Here is a 24,678-nt window from a genome sequence, read left to right on the forward strand (position 1 = left end):
TACACAGACTAGCTAATAAAAGACTAACAATGCCCTTGCAAAAATTGTATGTAGCATGAGAATAACGTATAGTTTCCCCTTAAAGGTCAAATAAATAAAGAATAATCCTTTAATAATAATAAATAAATAAATCATCCTTTCATAATTTCATCAGACAGGATGGGCAGTAACATGACGTACTTTTTATTCATTTTATTAATTCTAAAAATTTTAAAACAGTATTACTGAATAGCCAATAAAATGTCTCATGGCCGTTTCGTAGACAGCTTAGACAGGCTCAAAAGAGAGTGAGAAAAAGTGAGAGAAAACATAAATTTGCTTACCCTTAATTTGCCCAGGAGCTAACCTCCTTTCCCCCATTTCGACAGTAGGAAACCTGAAACAGGTTAACTTCTGTCGACACTATCTATCCCTATTTTTGGCAAGCTGAGTACAAACAAACTTGTAGGAGGTAAATAGCACATTGAGCTAGTTAGAAAACATTATTAACCAACTACCAATTCCTTTAGCAATTGTACTAGTGTAACATGAGGGCGCATGAATGCAAACTGAATCCCATTGCCTCCTTATCTCAGCCTTTGCACAGTAATCTTTAAACTAAAAGCATTAGTGCTGTATACATGGCAGAGCTATTCTCTGCATATGACCTACATACGCTGCTATCCCTTGATAATGTTATTCAATAGGATAAACCCCACCTGCATATCTCCTACACTTGTATTATGGCTAACAGCAATATCCCCATGTGCTCCTAACAGAATATGCAATATTTCCTGTAGCTAATGTTACCAAAAAACAGATCTGTAGTGCTTTACTGTAAGAGAGTGGCTCTGTATATACTGTACCCAAATAGGTACAGTGTGCACAGAGTCCACAGTCCCCAGAGGTTTGGCAGAGGCTAAAGTTAGATATAACCTTACTCTCTAAAGTGGTAGCTTGGTCGAGCAGTAAGGCAGTATCAGAGGACAGTGTAAAGCATTTGTTGTACACACTCAGTCAGCAAATGGTCTCACACACTCAAGAACTGAACTCGAGGCCAATGGTTTTTGTATAAAAATATATAGTTGTTTTATTTTAGAACCAACAATGGGTATCAAAATATACTTTCTCAGGATGAGATGCTTTAGATAAATACTTTTCAATAGGCAATAGACTTTTGAATATAACAGTTACAGTGGTTGCAATAGGCAACACAATTTCAAACACAATAATACATTGAGCTCAATGGGAATTTCTAGTTAAATTCAATTAGTTACTGTAAGGATTACTTTTCTAACCACAGGACTGGATCCTAGATTCAGTCCTGGGACATCTCCTGTAAACAGTTGAGTAAAAGCGTTTTGGTTACAGTTGTGATTTTTAAGCAATATTTTTGTATTTTAAAAGTTGACACTTGAAACGTTTTCACATAGAATCACCAATGTTATCCTATGGGATGAAATTCACTTAGCAGGTAAGTGGGGTTATTGTTACTTTTTGTAACTCCGTGTTGGATCCTAGATCCAGCACTGGGGCATCTCCTGTAAACACTTGAAAGAAGGAGTTTTTGTCATACAGGCTATTTTTAACGAATATTTGTAAGTTTGCAGAATCGACACAAACCTTTTCAGCAAAAAACAGGCAATGTTATCCTATGGAAGGAAATTCAAATTCCAGGTAAAGTAAGTTCTCGTTACTTTTGTAATCCAGTGCTGGGCTCCTAGACTCAGTACTAGGACATCTATCTAAAACAGTTAAGCAATTACGTTTTCACAGTTGGTGCGATTTTTAAAGAATATTTGTAGTTTGCAAAAATCGACAGAAGAAATTTTGCAGAAAAATAGTCAATGGTTTCCTTTGGAGGAAAATTGGGTTAGCGGTAAGTATGGTTGTAATTACTTTTCAGGGTCAGTGCTGGGCACCAAGATCCAGCACTGGGATCTCTCCTGATAGCAGGTGAGTATTTTCGTTTTCGTTACTCTGTTGATTTTAGGTGAATATTTTAAAGTTTAGAAACTCCACAATTTCCAAGTGAAACTAGTCAATGTTACCCTATGGAAGAAAAGAGAGTTATCGGCTTTTGGGTAAGTACTCGACTGGCAGAGTTAAGGTTCTGGGTATAGACTCAGGGGTCTCCCAGGGTCAGGTAAGTACAGTTGTTACAACCTCAGCGGCACTGGGGCAGGCGGGTGCAGAGTGAGTTAGGCCCAATGTTATCCTATGGGAGGCAGGGGGCCCTTGGTTGTTGACTGCTGGCTAGCAGGCCACGCGGCTGTGGGAGGTGGGCTCCTGGTCATTTGCTCAAGGCAAATGGGGAAGTAGAATAGAGAAGAGGTTGCACTGCCAGGGGCACTCGGGCGGCTGGTGCAGGGTGCTTATGAGCCGTCGGGCGCTCAATGGATTGCAATGGAGAAGCTCAAGAACGAACAAGGGCTGCAAGCTCAGGGACGAAGATTCTTCAGGTGCGACCACCACTTCGATAGGTAAGTTGGCTAGTTGGAGGATAGGTAGGCACCCAGGAGTTGGGCACAGGGGGCCGCCGGGTGCAGGGGTGCCTTTTAGTGTCGGGAAATCTTACCCTCTGCTGGTTGCGGTTGGAGGGGTTCCTGGTTCTGAGGCTGCAGGAGTCGTCAGGAGCGTCGAAGTGGGTCCTTGGGTGCTGGATTCGGGGTCACAGTCACCGGGGGGACGTCCTCGTGGTCTTTGTTCACTCCGGCACAGGCCAGGCTTGGCAGGTGCAGAGTGTGCAGGGTTCACGGTTCCAGGCTGATGCCAGGGGTCAGTTACTTGCTTTGAGCAGTACCACTGCTCGTGGGAGTCCCAGTTGCTTAAAGTCACAATGTAGCCAGGCCCTCCGGGGTTTGTGAGGTTGCTGGCCACTGGAGATGCCGGGGTTTAGCAGGAGCAGGTTCGAAAGTCGACAGGCCGGTAGGGCTGGGGCCAAAGCAGTTGGTGTCTTCCTCTTGTTAGCAGCTGCACGGCAGGTCTTCTGGTTTCTTGATCTTCTTGCTCGTTTCGGATCAGGATCTGAGGAAGGAAGGTTCAGGGTGTCCCTAAATACTAAATTTAGGGGCGTTACAGGTAGGTAAAGGGAAACGACCAATGGGCCCCTTCCCTGGGGTGGGTACACCCCATATCCTGCCGCTCTTCTGTGGGAGGGGGGCAGTAGCCTAGTCCTGATTGGGCAGGGCTCCCCATCTTCAAGATGGCGAGAGCCCGGAGATGTGCTTCACCTCTCCTTCCCCACCTGAGGGGTGCGGTTGGCAGAGACTGGCACACCCCCTTTGCTTCCTTGGGGTTTCCGGACAGTCTTCCCGCCAGAGTAGGGGTCAGAACCGGTAGGGGCCAGTTGCTGAGTACAGCAAGTGGCCTGGAGAAGCTCACAAAGGCGGCATGCCTTTGAAGCTTCCCCTGCCCATTCTTGGGGAGAAGACCTAGCACCTCACCCAGGATGTGCATTGTTGCAGGCCCAGGAGAGCGGATGGCTCTCTACCCAGGGGTCCAGCAACATGTCTGCTGTGTGGCAGCCAAGGCAGCCCCTCAGACAAGACGTGGATTGTAGGTTAGATTCAGGAGGCATCTCTAAGATGCCCTCTGTCGTGCATCTTACAGTAAATCCCACACTGGCATCAGTGTGGGTTTACTGTGCTGAGAAGCTTGATACCAAACTTCTCAGTCTTCATTGTAGCCATTATGGTGCTGTGGAGTTCGTAATGACAACCTCCCAGCACCATATACTCTTAATGGCAGCACTGCACTTACAGTGCCCGGGAATGGACCTGGGTACTGTAGGGGCACAGGACTCATGCACCTGTGCCCACACCACTGGCATAGGGCACCCTGCTAGAGGGGTGACTGAGGTATGTCAGGGCAGTGTGTGTTGTGGGCATGGCACACAGGGATGTGTGCCATGTCAACTCTTTGTTTTGTTCTGCACCAAGACACTCAGCTAGCAAAGGCAGTGTATGTGTGTGTCAGGGTACAGGGCCTCTAAGGGTGGCACAATAAGTGCTGCTGCCCTTAGGGGCCTTCTCTTGTCACATGGCCCTGGGTACGTAGGGTACCATTTACCAGGGACTGACATGACCAGAGAAGCCAATTGGGTTTTGGCTATTAGGCAGTTTTTAGGGAAGGAATACAGGCCCAGGGCACCTGATTGGCAGGAGCCCAGGGCACAACAAGGAAAAGTACATCAGTTATCAAGCAAAAAGTGTGGGGGGGGGGGTTACTGCAACAGAAACCCACTTCCTTACATTTAACCTACAATGTTAGAATCAGGACTGTCACAGTGGCTCCCTGCGTGGAAGTTTCACGTTCAGTAGGGCTGATCAGTTTCTAAAAACAGACCTTGGCCTTTGACCCTTAAACCTGTTGTCCCTGGTCAGTAAAGCTATTCCATGCGGTCTTTCCAATTCAAAGCAACTCTGAAGAATTACAGCTGAAAGGCAGTCCTGTTCTGTACCTGTGGTCTAACAATTTTAAAGGTCGGATAATAACTTCTGCTGGTTTCTTTATACCTCGTGCAGTGTGTGGTGTGCTGTCTAGCAGTTTAAAGGTCAGCTGCTTGTTCTATACTTGCATGTGTGCATTACTGAAGCCTGAGATCAGTTTGAAAACTGATCAGCTTTTAAAAAGTAAATTTTGCCCAAATTCGACTTTTGTGCTAGGGGCACTAAAAAATGAATAACCTACACGGTTATAGCATATTAGGGACCCCCAGGGTGATCCCTAGATATCCCAGGGGTGAGTGATCAGAAATGTATAAAGTACACCCTTAAACAATGAGTTTGTATACGCTGGGTAAAGTGAAATTTCACATTTTACTCCCCCCATTGTTGTAAAGCCCTTCTCAAATTTAAACTTTGATGCTGTGAGCTATATATATATATTTTTTTTTCATTAGAAACCTTTATTACACGATAAAATACATAGAAGGGCCTACAACCACCAAGGCCGGCCGCTAGAAAGCCCGAGGGCCCGCAATGCAACGCCACACATTCAAATGAACCAGAGGCAAAGCTCCCGGCAGTTCGTGAGCACATGCAACAGGCCGTGGCCATAGGCCAGGAGCAATCGGAAAAAACAGTTTCATTTTCTATTAAATATAAAACACACTCAAGGCAATGAGAGTCCGAAATAGCAGCGTGCTCTTCCCAGGACGGGGAACAACGTACAGTGTCCAAAGCAGTTCTTGACAGGAAGCGGTAGTGGGGGGCAATGGGAAGACAAAGCATGGAACACACCTCAGAGCTATATATTTTTGACAGTATGATTATTAGACATCATAGAGATCAAAAACGATTTTAGTGCAATTATTTGTAATAATTTTTTTTCAATAGTCAAATTTTTTTTAATTTTTTTTTTAAATAATGATCACCAACCCTTTTGATGGTTCCACATATGAAAAGCAAGCCTCATTCCTTTACTACCACCTTTAAATGCATTCATTTATAATACTAAGCACAAAAGCCTTACTGAAACATGAAAAGTCTGCGTCACTTTTAAAGGACAGTAATTATTTAACATCAGAACCACAGATGTGCTTATGTAAAAAGGATCAAGAAAGAAAATCCCTACTTTTAATCCTTTCACTGTTGTCCAAAATAGAGAAACTATCATTTCTGACTTTTAAAATCAGCAGATTCCAATGCACGCTTTCAAACCATGTTTGCACGAACTTAACCCCTTCAGTGCCACGCCCTTTCCTCCTCCTGTGTCGGGCGTTTCATTAGTGGGTGGGGTTCATGACGAGATAGTCTCGTCAGGGGCACAGCACGACCGTGCTCCATGACGAGACTATCTCGTCATTGGCACAGAAGAGGTTAAGATCTAGTTGACCCGGCATTTTCCCTCTGTGGCCTACGGTCAGGAATAGACATGTGTTATTGACTTAGCTGTGCTCTTGACCTGCAGGCGTCAATTTCTACGCCTTTCTCAGGAAAAAAAAACCCTTTGCTGTATTGAAATGTCCTGAAAAAGTTTAATCTCCTTTTGGTGTGTCACAGCTTCTTCTCAGTGAGACAGCTTAAACGCAGCCGTTTGAAAGCTCTTTTCCTGGTGCAGGGAAATTTAAGCACGGTTCAATCTATTTAAAAGTCAGGCATTGCAAGCCAGTCAAAATCTATCGTTCTGTATGTTTGTATACAAGATGCGCTTTTATTTAACCAGCAACTAATTACTCAGATAATGTGAATTCCCTTTAATATCTAAGGAGAATGCTGTAACATTTTATATTGAGTGCTAGGTGTGTAAAGCACACAATTTCGTTTTTTCTTCCTTTCTATGAGGCCTATTTTATTGCTATTGATTGTGAATTCTAATTTATCTTTACCATTGTGGCAATTTGCACACATGTATAGTTTACTACTCTTTCAATTTTAATGATAGCGTGCAGCTATTTAGCATATGTTACATAATTCATTTCTGGATTTTTTTTTTTTTAATTATTTTTAATTATTAGTAGTACAGAATAGCAGTTGAGTATGCAGTTTTCTCACAGTATAAAACAATACAATATAGGATGTCAGAGTCAATCCCTTGAGAACACCTTCCTGCAACTTTACATCTGTAATATCAACACCCCGTGTGCCCACTCCGGAGTCTCCCCCCATCAGTCTGAGGTTTCATCGTCTTGATCCGATGGTGGGTCACATATGTCACCTCTGAATTTATTCCATGCCCCCCATACTTTACCCCACTTACGAGGGCATCCCCACCTAATAAACGCCGATCGTTCAGCTAGCATGGCCCGTCCATGTCCTTTCCCCATGCGGCTAACGTTGGTGCCTCCCCTGTCCCCCATTTTTGGGCTATGTTTCGTTTAGCTATCATAATCCCCAACGTAGCCCAGCTCTGAGCTTGACGAGTGAGGTCGTTAGGTTCCCATACATTCAGCAGGCAGCGTCTAGGTTCCGGTACTAATGACTCTCCCCCCGATTGTGACAATGTCCGCATCACCCGCTTCGGGTATTCTTGGATTACGGGACACTCCCATATGGTGTGAAAAAAAATTCCCACCTCCCCGCATCCGTGCAACCAGAACGGATGTATTATTATTATTATTATTATTATTATTATTATTATTATTATTTCTGAATTTGTAGAGTGCCTGGTTACACTTACCAGTGTGTCCCCGCGCTATCAAGGATTACAGCAGCACCCACTCAACAAGACCAAGCGAAGCAGAGGGGTTATCCTTTGGGGAAGAGAAGTGTCTTCAGCTCTCTTCGAAATGTCAATTCTGATGGTTCCATCCGTAGTCGGGGGGGGAGGGTGTTCCATCTACGGGCAGTTAGGGAGCGGAAGGATCTCCCTCCCATCCTAGCCCTCTTAATTCTAGGGACCGAGAGGAGTCCAGCACCGAGGGAGCGCAACTGTCGAGCAGGAGTGTAGGGAAGGAGCAAGTTGCGCAGGAAGCCCGGGCACTTCCCCTGGACTATCCTGTGGGCAATGCATAGAGCCTTGAAATCAATACGTTCCTTAATAGGGAGCCAGTGTAATTTCTCCAAGGCTTTTTTTGAGGGAGCTCTTCTTGGCAGCCGAAGCACCAGGCGAGCGGCGGCATTTTGGATGGTCTGGAGTCTTCGATGGCAGCTTACATTTGCTCCCAGATATAGGACATTCCCATAGTCCAGCCTGGAGGTGACTAGGGCATGGACTAAGGTTTTCCTAGCGGATTCTGGGAGCAAATCGAGCGTCTTTCTTAGCTTGCGTAGAAAAGCAAAGCAAGTGCCAGAGACACTCCGGGAGTGGTAGTCAAAGGTCAGGTTTGAGTCGATCCAGAAACCTAAGTTCTTCACCTGATCCCTTGGGATCGGCAGTGGTCCCAAGGCCTGTGGCCACCAGGCCGAGGTCCAAACTGAGGGGGATCTGCCGACGATAAGTACCTCTGTCTTGTCTCCGTTCAGGCGGAGGCAATTACTGGCCATCCAACCTGAGAGGTCTTGGAGACAGGATGTGAACTTTATAGCAGCCTGCTCAGCTGGCTGGTTCAGAGCTACAACTAGCTGAGTATCATCGGCATACGTTACTACCTCAACCCCATACTGCTCAGCGATGAGCGCCACAGGTGTAACGTATAAGTTGAATAGGGTGGGGCTGAGGCTAGATCCTTGAGGGACTCCCTGCCTAAGATCAAAGACATCTGATCTGTTGCCCCCTTGCTCCACATAGAAGCTACGGTCAGTCAGGAAAGATTCCAGCCATAGCCACGCCTTTCCAGTCACTCCCCCTCTCTTCAGACACTGTAGCAAGGTATGGTGTGCCACAGTGTCGAAGGCGGCACTGAGATCAAGGAGTATCAGTGCTGCTACTTGCCCTTCATCCACATGTTTCCTCAGCGCCTCAGTGGAAAAGAGGAGGGCTGACTCCGTGGAGTGGTGAGCACGAAAGCCTGACTGGCTAGTGTGAAAAAGGCCGTTCGCCTCTATATGTGCTGTAAGTTGTTGGTTGGCCAGTTTTTCCGCCAGTTTGGAAAAGAAGGGTAGGAGGGAGATCGGGCGCAGGTTGCTGAGCTGAGTGGCACTAACTTGAGGTTTCTTTTTGAGGGGTAGTACGACTGCCTGTTTCCACCCAGGCGGAACCATGCCTAAGTCAAAGGATAGAGAGAGTATGTGTCTGACATATGGGGCTAAGAAGCTCATAGAACTAGCCAATATTCTGGCCGGTGCAGGATCCCTGGGGGAGCCTGATTTAATTCCTCTCGCTACTGTCATCAGAAGTTCCTCCTCTGGAACAAGGAACAGGCTGATGCAGCCTTCCTTCTCTTCCCCCCATCTGACTTCCTCATGGGGGGGGAGTCTATTGGAGCCTGTTCTGGCGTCACATGGAAAGGTGGAATAAATGTCCAACACCTTTTTTTGGAAGAACTCAGCGATTTCGTTGCAGGCTTGCGCTACCTATTCTGTGCAGTGTGTGTCTGGTGTAGTATGAGCGGTGTAGAATGCGGAGCTGTATCAGCCTGAGCCTTGAGGGTATGCCCGCCTCTCGCGGCGAAGCCAATGCCTCCTTCCATTCCGGCTCGTCAAACTCGCCTATATCACAGGACCATTTCTCCCGGAGAGGACCCATTGGGTCCGGTAGGTTGTTTACTAGTTTGCGGTATGTGAGTGATGTGGCCTTCTTTGGCATGTAATCTGTCAATAGTCTATTTTACAAGGGCGATGCCTCTGGTACTCTCGTGTCGGGTGGTAGTTTTGATAGTAAAGCGTGTTTGATCTGTGTGTATCGAAACCACTCTGAGGGCGCCAGTTCATATTGCTGTTGAAGACGTGCAAATTTAATTATTTCACCCTTGTGCCACATGTCGCCTACCTTGGAGATCCCGATGTTATCCCAATTATCAAAGCCCTTGCTGTTTCTAAGTTTTCCGAGTTGCTTTGTGTCCCGGGTTGCAAATTCTGTTTTAGGAAGTCTGTTGGATCCACAGTGATGTGGATACCCAGGTTTTTAAATGATCCCTCCTCTGTTTGGAGTGGGCAGTCCGCTGGTGTTGGACCCGGCCCTCGTAACATAGTCAGACCTGACCCCTGCACCTCACACCAGCCCCGAGCCCCTGGCCTAGCCGATCCTTCCCACCAGAACACACGCACCTGACCCGGACTTCCCCCGTCCATAGGCCTTCCTCCTTCGGCCACCCCGGGCCCGCGTGCCCACTGCATGCACCAAGATGGCCGCCCAGCCCCAGCGCGACCCTAGCCTACAGGCGCCACTCTGTCTGGAGGACATCGCGCCCCCCTTTGGATGAGAGAGGGAGGAGCAGTTTCCATCACACCTCTGCGCTTCCCTGGGACGGTGGGTTTCGATCGACCGGCCGGCCTCCCTGAGGGCTGGCTCCACGCCTGCTGGGTGTCTGGGGCTCCTCCCGACCCGGCCCTGAAAGGATCAAAGGACAATGGCAGGAAACCCCCAACAAGCGACCCCCAGGTGACAAGACCCCTGCCTGCACAGACTCCGGACATCAAAGAGGAGTCGCCCTATAACAAGGGGTGCTCTGGGACTGTCCGGCAGATTCGCCTTGGAAACACCTGAGCCCTGCTGAGTGACTCGCGGCTCCCTGAAAGATCGTAAGACCTCCGAACTTGTGCTTGAGCCCTGCTGAGTGACTCGCGGCTCCCTTAAGATCGTAAGACCTCCGAACTCGTGCTTGAGCCCTGCTGAGTGACTCGCGGCTCCCTGAAGATCGTAAGACCTCCGAACTTGTGCTTGAGCCCTGCTGAGTGACTCGCGGCTCCCTGAAGATCGTAAGACCTCCGAACTTGTGCTTGAGCCCTGCTGAGTGACTCGCGGCTCCCTGAAGATCGTAAGACCTCCGAACTTGTACTCGAGCCTGCTGAGTATCTCGCAGTGCCCACAGACTCCCTTGGTCCCGCCGGACCCCACGACGACAAGCGTATCCCCCAGCTCGAGGATTGTGAGCTGTGCGCCGGATACGCTCCTGCATTTGATCCATTCCCCCCCAAAGACTCTCCCGCTACCTCCAAACCCCCCTCCAAGACTTTGTGAGCCCGCGCTCCACTTGTATATTTATTGCCTTGCGGATCATAAAGATCTTACCACTTCTATCTGATAAAGATTTGCTCTTAAGACTCTCGGTGTTGTGTCTCTTTGTCGTGTGGTGCCGAGTGTACGATCCTAGATACGAGATTCCTCCCCTGAGGAGTCTCCCGCCAGTGCCCGGCTACGATACCTCGAGGGTTGGTCTCAGGCCAGTCAGGGCCCCCTCCGGGCCCCTCTGAGGTCGCCTTCTAACATTGGTGGCAAGCGACAGGATTCGGGCCCATAATCTAGAGATCGTACCGTGAACGGCTGACGCACTACCGACAAAGATGGCAGAAGGAAGCGCCGTGGTTCTCGAACAAGACAACGCCAGCACCGTGTTCCAGGTGGAACAGCTGGAAGAGTACACTCAGAGAACTAAAGCAATTCTGTAAGGAACTCAGAATCGCTACCACTGGTCTCAACACCAAAGAAGATATGCAAAAGGCACTGAAAGCTTGGGTGGATTCTGGAGCCTCCCGCCCAGAAGGAGCGGTGGAGCCCCACGACGAAGCAGGACCCTCCCAAGGAGAACGCAGCAGCAACCAGGTGCGAGGCTTCGTACCAGACGGGGGCCTATCCCCGGAGGAACTCGCAGACAGAGAAAAAAGTCGCCATCACGAGCTCGAATTAGCCAAACTCAAAATTGAGGGCGAATTGAAATTAGCCGAGAAAAAGCTAGCAGTAGAACAGTTGCGAGTGCAAGGAGAACTGGAGGAGAAGAAACTCCAACGAGAACAAGAGGGAAGGAGACTTCAACTAGAACATGAACGCAGCTTGAAGGAGATAGAACTGAAAGCAAGAAGCGAAGAAGCGCGGCCCCCGGGGAACCGGGAGGCGGCCGCCCCGACGGAACAGAAGGTCCACATCCCCAAGGATGTGGTCAAGGAATATTACAAGAATGATGACATTCAGCAGTGGTTTCGGGCCTACGAGGTCGCCATGACCTCCCATCGGGTCCCGCAGAAGGATTGGGGGGCTGGGCTATGGGGACGGTTCCTGAGCGAAGGGAGAGACACCCTGCTCGACCTACACACCTCCATGCAGACCTCCTATGAACACATGAAAGCGGCCCTCCTCACAAGGTACGGCCTCACCCCGGAGATGTACCGCCAGCGGTTCCGGGACTGCAGGAAGATCCCGGGTACCACCTGGGTGGAATATGTGAATTTCTTCAGCCGTGCCTTCGATGGGTGGATCAAGGGCAGCAAGGTAACCACCCTAGAAGAACTAACTGACCTTATGTTATGGGAACACCTGGCTGCCAACTGCTTTGTGGAACTACGCCAGCATCTGCTCGACGGCAAGCTCACGGACCCGAGAAAGCTGGCTGTCGAGGCGGATCGCTGGACCAACACCCGGGTCTCCCGGGGCCCTGTAGGAGAGTACCCCCGAGCCAGTCAGGGACCACCCCGCCAGAGAGGGGGGGGAAACCAGGGATGGCAGAGAGAGCCCCAGACTAGTCCCCCGAAGTCCCAACCTCCGCCTTTCCCTGCACCCCCACCAGCTGTATCCGGCCCCCCCCTGAGACGGGGGCACCGGGTAACCATCACTTGTTTCCGTTGCCAGAAGCCCGGGCATTACGCCAACGACCCTGAATGCCCCATGGCCCCACGCACCAACCAGGCAGCACCCCCCGCTAGACAGATAGCCAATGTAGCCCTGGGGGAGGAGGTTGAGGAGGCCGAGGAGTGGGAACCAGCCGCTATGGCCCTAGTGTCCTTAGGGGATAGGGAGATGGTCCCTGGGAGCCTCCTGCCCTCTAACACAAAGAAATATGGCCAGCTCGTCACGATCAATGGCCACCAAGTAGAAGCCCTCCGCGACACCGGGGCCAGCATCACTGGTGTCCTCAGCCATTTAGTCCACAAGGACCAGGTCCTCCCCAACGTATTTTGCCCTGTCATTTCAGCCGACAACACAGAAAGCCTATGTAAGGTAGCCCTGGTGCCCTTCGAGTGGGGAGGGGTGGTCGGTAAACTGAAGGTCGCAGTAAGAACATCCCAGCCCGTCGACTGTCTCCTGGGGAACGACCTGGAAAGTTCCCCCTGGGGGCAAGTTGAGCGCAAGACCCACCTAGGGATGATGGGCCTCCCTGAGTGGGTGTGCGCCACCACTCGATCCATGGCGGCTCGACTGACCCCCCTGAGGGACGTCGACGACGCCCCGACCCCTGAAGATGGGATGGTCCCAGCCGAGGGCCCCCACATCCCCCCACCGGAAGAGTCGCTCGCCAGTAACGACCCACCGCCTTCCGACTCCACCTCAGACACCGAGTTAGGCGATCTGCCCGAATTAGCACAATGGCGCCACGAAGGGGGCCCCTCCCGAGAGGAGTTCTGCCGAGAGCAGGCTACCTGTCCCTCCCTGGTCGGGCCCCAGCAACAGGCAGAGGCCCAGGCCGCAGGCGACCAGACGGGGACGCACCGGGTCTATTGGGAGAATGACCTTCTGTACAGCGAACAGAAGTCGGTGGAGCTAGGGTCCGGCCGGGTGCTGGTGGTACCACTACGCTTCCGAGACCTCCTCCTGGGCTTGGCCCACGACGTCCCCCTCGCAGGTCACTTGGGTCAGGACAAAACATACAGTCGCCTCGTGACTCACTTCTACTGGCCTAGAATGAAAGCAGATGTAGAAGCCCACTGCAAGTCCTGTCCCACGTGCCAGGCCAGTGGGAAGAGTGGAGGGAAGCGCAAGGCTCCCATCCAGCCCTTCCCTGTCGTCAGTACCCCTTTTGAGCGGGTCGGGATCGACATTGTGGGACCTCTGGACCCCCCAACTTCCCAGGGGCACCGGTTCATCCTCGTCCTGGTGGACCATGCCACTCGTTACCCTGAGGCCATTCCCCTGCGCACCGTCACGGCCCCCGTGGTGGGCCGGGCGCTGATGGGGATCTTCTCCCGCATGGGTTTTCCCCGCGAGGTCGTGAGCGATCGCGGGACCAACTTTATCTCCCGATACATGAGGTCCTTATGGCAACAGTGCGGGGTGTCCTACAAGTTCACCACTTCGTACCACCCCCAAGGAAACGGCCTGGTAGAGCGGTTTAACCGGACTCTGAAGGGGATGATCGCGGGCCTGGAAGAGCCCGTCCGGCGTAAGTGGGACCTCCTGCTCCCCTGCCTCCTATTCGCATACCGAGAAGTTCCCCAGAAATCCTTGGGTTTCAGCCCCTTCGAGTTACTCTACGGGCACCCCGTCAGGGGGCCCCTCAGCCTGGTCAAAGAAGAGTGGGAGGCGGCGCCCCGAGGCACCCCCCGAGATGTGTTCCGTTACGTCCTGACCCTCCGCAATCAGACTAGGAGGTTCTGGGAATTGGCAGAGGCCAATCTGGAGGCGAGTCAGGAGGAGATGAAGCGCTGGTACGACCAGAACGCCGCGCTAGTCGAGTTTCAGCCGGGCCAGCTGGTGTGGGTCATGGCCCCTGTGAAACCCTGCGCTCTCCAGGATAAATGGACCGGGCCCTTCAAAGTAGTTGAGCGAAAGAGCCCGGTCACGTACTTGGTAGACGTCCAGTCACCCCGGGACCCCCTCCGGGTCCTTCACGTGAACCGCCTCAAGCCCCACTTTGTGCGGACAGAGCTGAGCCTCCTACTGGCCACTGACGACGGGTCCGAAGAAGAGTCGGATCCTCTCCCGGATCTTCTATGCACCAAGGAGAGGGACGGCTCCGTAGAAGGAGTGAACCTCTCCCCGTCTCTCACGCCCCAGCAACGTGAGGTTTGCCGCCAGCTCCTAGGGCAGTTTCCGGACCTTTTCTCCCTGGTCCCCAAGGTCACCGACTGGTGTGTCCATGACGTGGATACCGGAGACAGCCCACCAGTGAGACACCGAGCCTACCGAGTCCCCGATCTGGTCCGGTCCTGTATCCAAGCCGAAGTCTCGAAAATGTTGACCCTAGGCGTGATCGAACCCTCAGACAGCCCCTGGGCCAGCCCCGTGGTCCTGGTCCCAAAAGCAGCCGCCCCCGGGGTCGCCCCGGAACTCCGCTTTTGCGTGGACTACCGGGGACTCAATGAGGTCACCCGAGCCGATGCCCACCCCATTCCCCGAGCCGACGAGCTCATTGACCGGCTCGGAGCTGCTCGGTTCCTCAGCACCTTCGATCTCACCTGCGGCTACTGGCAAATTGCGCTCACATAGGGAGCCAAGGAGCGGTCCGCCTTCTCCACCCCGGATGGGCACTATCGCTTTCGCGTAATGCCCTTCGGGATGAAAAATGCCCCGGCCACCTTCCAGCGACTGGTAAATAGAGTCCTGGCCGGGCTGGAAAAATTCAGCGCTGCATATCTCGACGATATCGCAGTTTTTAGTTCCGAATGGAGTGAGCACCTCCAACACCTCCGGAGGGTGCTAACCGCCCTACGCCAGGCGGGCCTCACCGTGAAAGCCAGCAAATGTCAGATTGGGCAAGGTTTGGTAACCTACCTGGGGCACCAGGTCGGAAGCGGGCAGGTCGCCCCTCTACAGCCCAAAATCGACGCCATCCTAGCCTGGGAACCCCCCACCACCCAAACAGAGGTCCGAGCCTTTCTGGGCCTCACGGGCTACTATCGGAGATTCATCCGGAATTACGGCAGCCTGGTCGGTCCCCTCACGGGACTCTCGTCCAAGAAGCAGCCCAAGAAGATACAGTGGTCCCCTGCCTGCCAAGAGGCGTTCAATGCCCTGAAAACGGCCATGTGTACGGCCCCCGTCCTCCAGGCCCCCGACTACTCCAAAGAGTTTGTGGTACAAACTGATGCCTCCGAGCATGGCATCGGGGCCGTCCTCTCCCAAGTAAATGACCAGGGTCTGGACCAGCCCGTGGCCTTCCTCAGCCGAAGGCTGTTGCCCCGGGAACAGAGATGGAGTACCATCGTGCGCGAGGCGTTCGCAGTAGTCTGGGCCCTCAAGAAGCTACGCCCTTACCTGTTCGGCACCCATTTCAGGGTCCAGACCGACCATCGCCCCTTGCGATGGCTCATGCAGATGCGAGGAGAAAACCCCAAGCTTCTGCGGTGGTCAATCTCCCTCCAGGGGATGGATTTCACTGTGGAACATCGCCCTGGTACGGACCACGCCAACGCCGATGGCCTCTCCCGATTCTTCCGCCTCAGCGAAGAGAACCCCCAAGAAGATGGGTAGTTCTCTCCGGCTTTCAGCTGGGGGGGACGCGTGTTGGACCCGGCCCTCGTAACATAGTCAGACCTGACCCCTGCACCTCACACCAGCCCCGAGCCCCTGGCCTAGCCGATCCTTCCCACCAGAACACACGCACCCGACCCGGACTTCCCCCGTCCATAGGCCTTCCTCCTTCGGCCACCCCGGGCCCGCGTGCCCACTGCATGCACCAAGATGGCCGCCCGGCCCCAGCGCGACCCTAGCCTACAGGCGCCACTCCGGCTGGAGGACATCGCGCCCCCCTTGGGATGAGAGCGGGAGGAGCAGTTTCCATCACACCTCTGCGCTTCCCTGGGACGGTGGGTTTCGATCGACCGGCCGGCCTCCCTGAGGGCTGGCTCCACGCCTGCTGGGTGTCTGGGGCTCCTCCCGACCCGGCCCTGAAAGGATCAAAGGACAATGGCAGGAAACCCCCAACAAGCGACCCCCAGGTGACAAGACCCCTGCCTGCACAGACTCCGGACATCAAAGAGGAGTCGCCCTATAACAAGGGGTGCTCTGGGACTGTCCGGCAGATTCGCCTTGGAACCACCTGAGCCCTGCTGAGTGACTCGCGGCTCCCTGAAAGATCGTAAGACCTCCGAACTTGTGCTTGAGCCCTGCTGAGTGACTCGCGGCTCCCTGAAGATCGTAGGACCTCCGAACTCGTGCTTGAGCCCTGCTGAGTGACTCGCGGCTCCCTGAAGATCGTAAGACCTCCGAACTTGTGCTTGAGCCCTGCTGAGTGACTCGCGGCTCCCTGAAGATCGTAAGACCTCCGAACTTGTGCTTGAGCCCTGCTGAGTGACTCGCGGCTCCCTGAAGATCGTAAGACCTCCGAACTTGTACTCTAGCCTGCTGAGTATATCGCAGTGCCCACAGACTCCCTTGGTCCCGCCGGACCCCACGACGACAAGCGTATCCCCCAGCTCGAGGATTGTGAGCTGTGCGCCGGATACACTCCTGCATTTGATCCATTCCCCCCAAAGACTGTCCCGCTACCTCCAAACCCCCCTCCAAGACTTTGTGAGCCCGCGCTCCACTTGTATATATATTGCCTTGCGGATCATAAAGATCTTACCACTCCGATCTGATAAAGATTTGCTCTTAAGACTCTTGGTGTTGTGTCTCTTTGTCGTGTGGTGCCGAGTGTACGATCCTAGGTACGAGATTCCTCCCCTGAGGAGTCTCCCGCCAGTGCCCGGCTACGATACCTCGAGGGTTGGTCTCAGGCCAGTCAGGGCCCCCTCCGAGGTCGCCTTCTAACAGCTGGGAGCCGTGGTGGAGGGCCGCGCGGCACATACATTATCGACTTGGACCAGTTTATGGTGTAGCCGGACGCTCTTCCAAAGACCCTGCAAATGTTGAGCAATGTCAGTATAGAGCGTCGCGGGGAGGACAGATAGAGCAACACATCATCCGCATAAAGGGAGGCACGGTCCTCCCAGTCATTCGACCACTGGAGTCCCCGTATCATGGGCTCCCAGCGTATCCATACCGCCAGAGGCTCCAGTGCCAGGGCAAAGAGCAGGGGCGACATGGGGCATCCCTGGCGCGTGCCACGCGTCAGGGGGAAATCTTCGGACATATGCCCGTTAGCAGTAATGTGAGCCTTTGGTCTGGTATAAAGGAGCCGGACCCAGGCACAAAATTTAGGTCCAAAGCCCAGGTGCACTAGTACTGCAAATAGGAAGGGCCAATCAACCATATCGAACGCCATTTGCGCATCCAATGAGAGCAGCACCGCCGGTTCCTATAATTGTTCCGCCCGAGCCAGTGCGCCATGCAAGCGTCTCAGATTGAGGGCTGTGCTTCTGCCGGGCATGAAACCAGATTGATCCGGGTGTACGATTTCCGGCAAGTATGGCGTTCGCCTAGTCGCCAGGAGCTTCGCAAGGATCTTTGCCTCTGCATTGAGCAGTGATATAGGACGGTAGGAGGCACACTTATAAGCAGGTTTGCCCGGTTTCAGTATAGCCACTATGGTGGCCGTTCGTTGATCCGGCGGGAGTTCGCCCATTCGGAGACTGTCAGTGAACATGTTGAGCAAATGAAGGGCAATAGTCCCGACTGTCCGCTTATAGAGTTCGAACGGTATGCCGTTCGGTCCTACCGCTCTACCGGATTGCAGTGCTCCGATTGCCATTTGTATCTCTTCTACTGCGAGATCAGCTTCCAGGGCGCTCACCGCCTCTGGGGTAAGTTTGGGCATTGCTAGATCTTTCACATATGTCCGCGCTTCCTCCACTGTCATGGAGGAGGCGGAGGAGTAGACTGTTTGGAAGTGTCGCGCAAGAGTGTGTACTATCTTGTGCGGTTCAGTTGTTATCTTTCCCTCCCCAGAGCTAAGCTGCGCTATCCATCTTGCGCCTTTATCCCGTCTATCAAGCCATGCCAGCAGCTTCCCAGTCTTATCACCGAGGTCATATATCCTGTGCCGCGTGGCTGCCAACTGTTGTTTGGTGCGCTCCGTGAGGTACGCCTTATATCTTGCTTGTACAACACGTAGATTACGAGAGGCCCCAGGAGTGGGGTCTTGGGCCTTGGGCCTGCTGGGCTTCCGCCATGTGCAGCTCTTGTTCGATCGACTGCAGTTCTAACTGTTTTTCACGCTTGTGCGATGCAATGGCGGCGATGGCCTGTCCTCTGAGGGCTGTTTTATATGCCTCCCATAGGATTGTCGTTGAGGCAACAGAGGGGGCATTTTCCTGAAAATAAAGGTTTGTCGTTTTCATAATCGCCTTACGGACTCCAGGGACCTGGAGATAGCCGGGGTGTATTGGAGGGATACGACGACGTGTGAGGTGGTAGTATGTGTATTGCAGGAGTATCGGAGAGGGGTCAGATATACCCCTGGGTCTGATTTCTATGCTGTCTATGTTCCTAAGACTACCAGCTGAACCCAGGAAGTAGTCTATCCTCGTTAAACTATTGAGCACCCCTGAGTGATATGTGTACTGTTGCGCTGTTGGGTGATGTAGCCTCCATAAATCTGACAGCCCTAGTGCTTCGACAAAGCTCCCGAGGCGGGATACTCCCGCATCACCCACTTGTGTAGGGTATCTATCAAGTAATTCGAAGATAACTGCGTTAAAATCTCCGCCAAGGATCAGTTCTCCCTCTGGTAGGTCAAGTAGAAACTCACTAAGCGCCGGCAGCGCTCTGGCGTGTAATGCGGGAGGAATGTAAACGGAGACTATATTTAGGGGCCGCCCCTCCCATTGGGTGGCTATCGCTGCAAACCTCCCTGACCCATCAGTTTTAAGTTCATGTATGATTAACGGGTATTGCTTTCGCACCAGTATACCTACCCCCCTAGACCCCGAGGAGAATTCTGAGTGTACCACCATTTTGTACCCCTATTGGTCCATTGCTTTACTATTTCTGGAATTGTTAATGTAATTCTTTCAATGACATTTGCATAACAAAATGATGACACAAAAACACATTAAGCTCATTCCAGACATTTTCAGAAAGGGGTCATACACTCAGAGCACACAATACAGTGCGCTTAGCCATTCTTACACAAAGAGCGCAATTGCTACTCACTCACACAAGTACCACCGATGTCAAACCACATAGACATTCAAACACATAATCAACCCACAAATCAACGCTTAGGACAAGAACAAGAGACAGCCCACAGACTGTACTCAAACCAAACCAGGTGATTGAGGCTACAGGTGTCAAAGTAGAGTCTGGCATGAGACCGCTCACGGTGGACTCTGGCTCTCAATCGCTGGGGAACCTTCACAGGACCGGTGGGCCACTTGGGCTTGACCTTGGACGCCGGGGTAGAGGTTTTCCTTTTAAAGTTGGTTTCTATTTGAACAGGTCCACTGTTCTCGGGCGATCTTTGTTTGGTGAAGGCTGGCAATCATCCCTAGGCTTTGCGGGGGCTGTAGGCTGGGTTGTATTTTGGTGCAGGATCGTCCAGGCCTGCAGACAGGCTGGTAGAGCTGGGGCCAAGTCAGTTGGTTTCTGCAGTTTTCTCTGCTGGTGCAACACTGTATTTTCCAGCTCTTTTTAGGTCGTCGGGAATCTGATTTCGGGGTCTGGGGGCACCACCTAAATACTTGATTTACTGTCGTCGCAGGGGGACCAATGGGCGTCTTACCTGGGGTGTCTACCCTCTCGAGCTCTGTGCCTGCCTGGGGGAAGAGGTGTGACACCTCCACCGAGGGTGGGTTTGTCTCTCGCCTCGGAGAGTAAGGGCTCTCATCCCAGGGTTCCAGAAACATGTCTGGCGGTGGAAGCCAGCCTAAAGCCAGTCAGTGACCACTCCAGGGTTGGTAGGTTTTCAAGGGACACCTCTTGGATGCCCTCTGGGTACATGTTTTAATAAATCCAACACTGGCATCAGTGTGGGTTTATTAAGAGGAGTTGTTTGGTACCAAGCGATTATGGTGCTGGGGAACTAGAGTTGTTTCCAGTCCATGTGCTCTCTATGGCTTCCCTGGCACTTACAATATTTAAGAACAGACTTAAATATTGTAGGGGCGTATCTGCTCATGCAGCTATGCCCACACCTGAAATATAGTGCACCCTGCCTTAGGGCTTGTAATGCCTGCAAGAGGGGTGTCTTACCTATCCCTTAGGTAGTGCTGCTTGACATGTCGAGACTTTGTTGTTTTTTCTCTGCACCAATGCATGCAGGCTGCAGTGGCAGTTTGCATGGCCTTGGTGAGGGGTCCCTAGAAGACTCTCTTCAATGCCTCAGGTACCAGGGGTACCTTTTACTAGGGACTTACGGGGGGTGCTTAAGTGGTGCAAATCATTGTATGGATTTAGGGAAAGGACACTGGTACTGGGAACCTGATTAGCAGGGACCCAGTAGTCTACTGTCAAAGTTGCATCAAAAGCCAGGCAAACAACAGTAACTCACTTTCCTACACCTGGCAAAACGTGGGGGTGACCATGTCAAAAAGGGCCACTTTCCTACATTCTGTCACTTTGCACTGTTTGGGTAAGATCACTGCTTCAAAATGTCCTCTTCCTCATTCACCCTTTCTTAGCCTCATTCACCCTTTCTTAACCCCATTCACCCTTTCTTAACCCCATTCACCCTTTCTTAACCTCATTCACCCTTTCTTAGCCTCATTCACCCTTTCTTAACCTCATTCACCCTTTCTAAACCTCATTCACCCTTTCTTAGCCTCATTCACCCTTTCTTAGCCTCATTCACCCTTTCTTAACCCTTTTCACCCTTTCTTAACCTCATTCACCCTTTCTAAACCTCATTCACCCTTTCTTAACCTCATTCACCCTTTCTTAACCTCTCCTTCTCTTTTTCGTTGTATGCCCCCAACTCCCTCTCTCCAACTCTTTGAGGTGCCCTTAGTGTGGCCTGATGTGCTGTACAAATAATTACACATCATCACAAAGCCTCTTTCTTTCAGGTGAAAGTGGGCACTCCATCCCTGCTTCATGGGACTCTGCGTGAATACCAGCAGATCGGGCTGGACTGGTTAGCCAAGCAGTACAAGAAGAACCTCAACGGTATTCTGGCAGATGAAGCTGGACTCGGCAAGAACGTGCAGGTGATTGCCTTCCTTGCTCACCTGGCCTGCAATGAAGGTAAGCACTACAGCAGCTACACCGACTTCATCTGCTTACATTGGTATTTATTGTGCTGGGGAGCCTGTGTGAATGTCATGAGGGAAGTGGGAAAGGGGTAGTGAAGAGGTTGATAAACCTTTAGTTTTTTGAACTTCACTTTACATCCAAGTCTCAAAAAATAATTTTCTGCCTTACTAAACGTCAGCTTATTTGAAGCATTGAGGCCCTGGGTAGATTATAAACCTTAGACTATACACAGACTCCTCAGGCAACGCACGGACTCTTTTAGTGCGGGTAGTTCTGGGATGGAGGGTTTTTAGTGACTCAGGAAATGTGGCGCTCTGCTAGTATACGCGTGTGTGAGCACAGAAGTATATGGTGCAACCAGGTTAGGGGATAAGCCCTATAACCCCTCAATTATGAGTATGAAAATCTTTCAATTACAAATTTCAACACAAACCTAGGCACACATAATGGTAATTAAACAGTGTGTATATGTTCACACAATCCTAGTGGATTAAAACAATGGTCAGCGTCCTTGTTGGTAGAAAGTTGCTTTTATTCCATTTTCATTAGGGCAAAACAGAAACCAGCCAACACGTGTTTCGTCGCATTTGGAAATTAATTCTGCGACTTCCTCAGGGCTGGGAAGGATGCAAAGGATATGGATGATGCACGATTCGTAGACCATACAAATGCAGGGGGGGCGGGGAGGGGAGGGGGGAAAACAATCCTGTTTTATTTATGGTGACACCACACTCTTATAAGTGGGAACCCTAATCACCTTACATATAGTGACTGATAAAACAGAAGTTGGTAAAGTGTGAATGATTGTTCAAACAAAACCCTTCAAGGTGAATAGTAACGTGCCTAAACTTTTCAAGTCTATCAATCCAAAACAGAGACATCTTGGTAGATAGTACGTTTAGAGCCTTGATAGCTACATAATGTAAATACAAAAAGTGCGGGAGGGAGGAATTTTTTTTCTACCTGTGTCGTGGCGAAAAAGTCTTGGTAGTCTGAAAATGTAAACAGAGTAGAAGCAAAAGGGGAAGAGGACCATAAGAATAATAAATCAAGGCGAATTTATAAAGAGGTGCAAATAAAGTTATGGAGAAAAAAGAAAAAAGGGGGTAAAGAATGCGAGCTCAGCCGGTGATAATTCCGACCCGGCTGGCCCAAAGAGTTCCTAACGTGGTGGACTGAATCGTCAAAACCACCCAAGTTGAAACGACATATTACGGAAAAGATTTAGTTCCCTGAAAGAGAATGTTTATAAGGGAAGTACTGATGTGAAGAAATCAGTTCACAGGAACAGGATTTTTAGTCTGAATACTTCTTAAACGGAAACTGACTCGCTGTCATCCAGCAAGTACCTTTCATTTTCTGTACTGCCACTCCTTGGTGCTTTTGATATACAGAAAGTTATTTGATGGCACACTCTTTCCACACTATTTTCTTTCTCTACAGCAGATAATTCCTTTGTGGATCACAGTTCCCAATTTAGGAAACATAACTTCTCTTGAGGGTGTTTGCCTAGAATGGGTGTAGTTTGTCTCTTCACATTCCCGCCAGTATTGATCAGTTTTGCAGCGTGAATCTTTCTGGATTCACTATGCTGTGCATTATTCCGCGGTCTGGTGGTTGGGTCCGGAATCGTAGTCTTTCTTTTTTTTTTTTTTTTTTTGTAGCCCAGGTGGGCGTCGACGTCCCACCATTTGGTGTACTTCTCATGACGTCGGCATGCTTCCTGCGCAAGTTCCATCTTGGGGCGCCATCTTCAGATTCTCTTTTCCGCCGTTGGGTCTGGATCGTCACCGTGAAGCTCCAGAGTTTTTAACGAAGAAAGAAGAAGAGCGTGCCCGGAAAGGGCCCCGAAAAACAGAGACTGACTCTCGAAAACCAGAGTCTAAGTACTCGAAAGGAACACCGGCGCCGAAAATTTCGACGACCGCAAGTGGATCCTTCGAGAAGGACTCCCAGGTGCCGAAGGCCGCTGAAAAACAAAGTTTGTCGAAACAGGCCCACGAGGTTGGGCGTTCGACGACGAAGGACAAGGTTGGTTCGACGCAAGCTCCGTCGAAAAGGCCAGCGCTCGACGCCAAACATGCCTCCGAAATGGAGAAGAAAAAGAGAAAGCTCGAGGCGGAGATGGAGAGCATCCTTCAAAGGAAGAAGGAGTTCGACGAGAAGATGAAGAAATTTACAATCCCAACGGAACCACCGACGGTTATCGTCGAGGTCGAAGACCAGGACGAGTTCGACGCCGAAGAGCAGTCAAACTCCCGAAGAAGAGGAAGATGATCTCTACTATGAGGGAGAAGAAGCAGAGGAGGAACAGCAATCGAACTACGGCTCGGCGCCGTCGACAACGCAAGACATGGAATGGCAGGACCTCGACGCCGAAAATCCAGAAGAGCCCGTGGAGACTTATCCTTCGAGGCCTTCGCCGCCAGATGATATTGGGGCTTACAACATGGTCGTAAAGAGCACGGCTGCAGCTTTTGGCGTGAAACTAGAGGAGGAAAAACCGAAAGCGGACTTTTCACTCGAGACACTGCTCCCCATCCAAACTAGGAGCCAGTTCCTCCCCATTCTGAGTGTCATGAACCAGGGGAAGGAGGCGTTCAAGGACCCTGCAACATGCAGATCCATCACACCCAGAACAGAGAAAAAATATAAACATTCCTCTCAGGACCCTCCATACATCAAGGGATCTGCCACAGCAGACTCCATTATCGCATCTACAGCCAGAAAGAGGGCAAATGTTCCGGCAACCTCTGGACCACCTCCTGACAAGGAGAGCAGAAGGATGGACCTCACTGGCAGGAAAATAGAGAGAAACGCGGCAATACACTGGCGCATGGCGAACTCCAATGCACTACTGAACAGGCACCAGTACCAACATTGGGACGAAATGGGGGACCCAATCAAGCATCTCCCCGAGCAATACCAACAAAGAGCTTCGCATCTAGTGGAAGAGGGGAAGAATATAGCAAATTCATGCCTTAAAAAGCGTTCGATGGGGCAGAGACATCAAGCAGATTGATGGCAATAGGAATCACTGAAAGGAGACAGGCCTGGCTCAGAATTTCAGGATTCAAGCAAGAGGTACAGAACAACGTCCTGAACATCCCTTTCAACGGAGAAACGCTGTTCGGGGCACCAGTCGATGAGAAACTCACCCAACTCAAAAAAGAGAATGAGACGGCGAGGTCCATGGGGGCCCTGCAATTCAGAGGGATGAGAAGAGGTACCCCAACACGGAGACCTTACGGAAGGGGAGGAAACCAGCCGGGAACGACACATCAAACATTCCAGCAAGGCCAGCAAGGCAAGGGTCACGGGCAACAGGGGCAGCAGAAACAGAACTGGCGGTACCAGCCTCGGGGCCAGTCCTTTCGCAGTAGGGGAAACTGACGAGGCCAAAGAAGAAGAGGGGGAGACCAACCCGCCTCAAAG

General features: G+C 51.3%; 1 protein-coding gene across 4 annotated transcripts in view; it reads left to right on the forward strand.

Annotated features, from left to right (window-relative positions):
* The window catches only part of EP400 (E1A binding protein p400), an 852,236-nt gene that overhangs the window by 158,887 nt on the left and 668,671 nt on the right, over positions 1–24,678 (forward strand). For all 4 annotated transcript variants that reach the window (XM_085634324.1, XM_085634328.1, XM_085634325.1 and 1 more), the window contains one exon: positions 21,057–21,234. In XM_085634324.1, the coding sequence (XP_085490450.1) occupies positions 21,057–21,234 (178 nt within the window). The remainder of the gene's footprint in view (positions 1–21,056; positions 21,235–24,678) is intronic.

This window comes from Triturus cristatus, chromosome 11, assembly GCF_964204655.1.
Source record: "Triturus cristatus chromosome 11, aTriCri1.1, whole genome shotgun sequence".
Classification (NCBI taxonomy): Eukaryota; Metazoa; Chordata; class Amphibia; order Caudata; family Salamandridae; genus Triturus; species Triturus cristatus.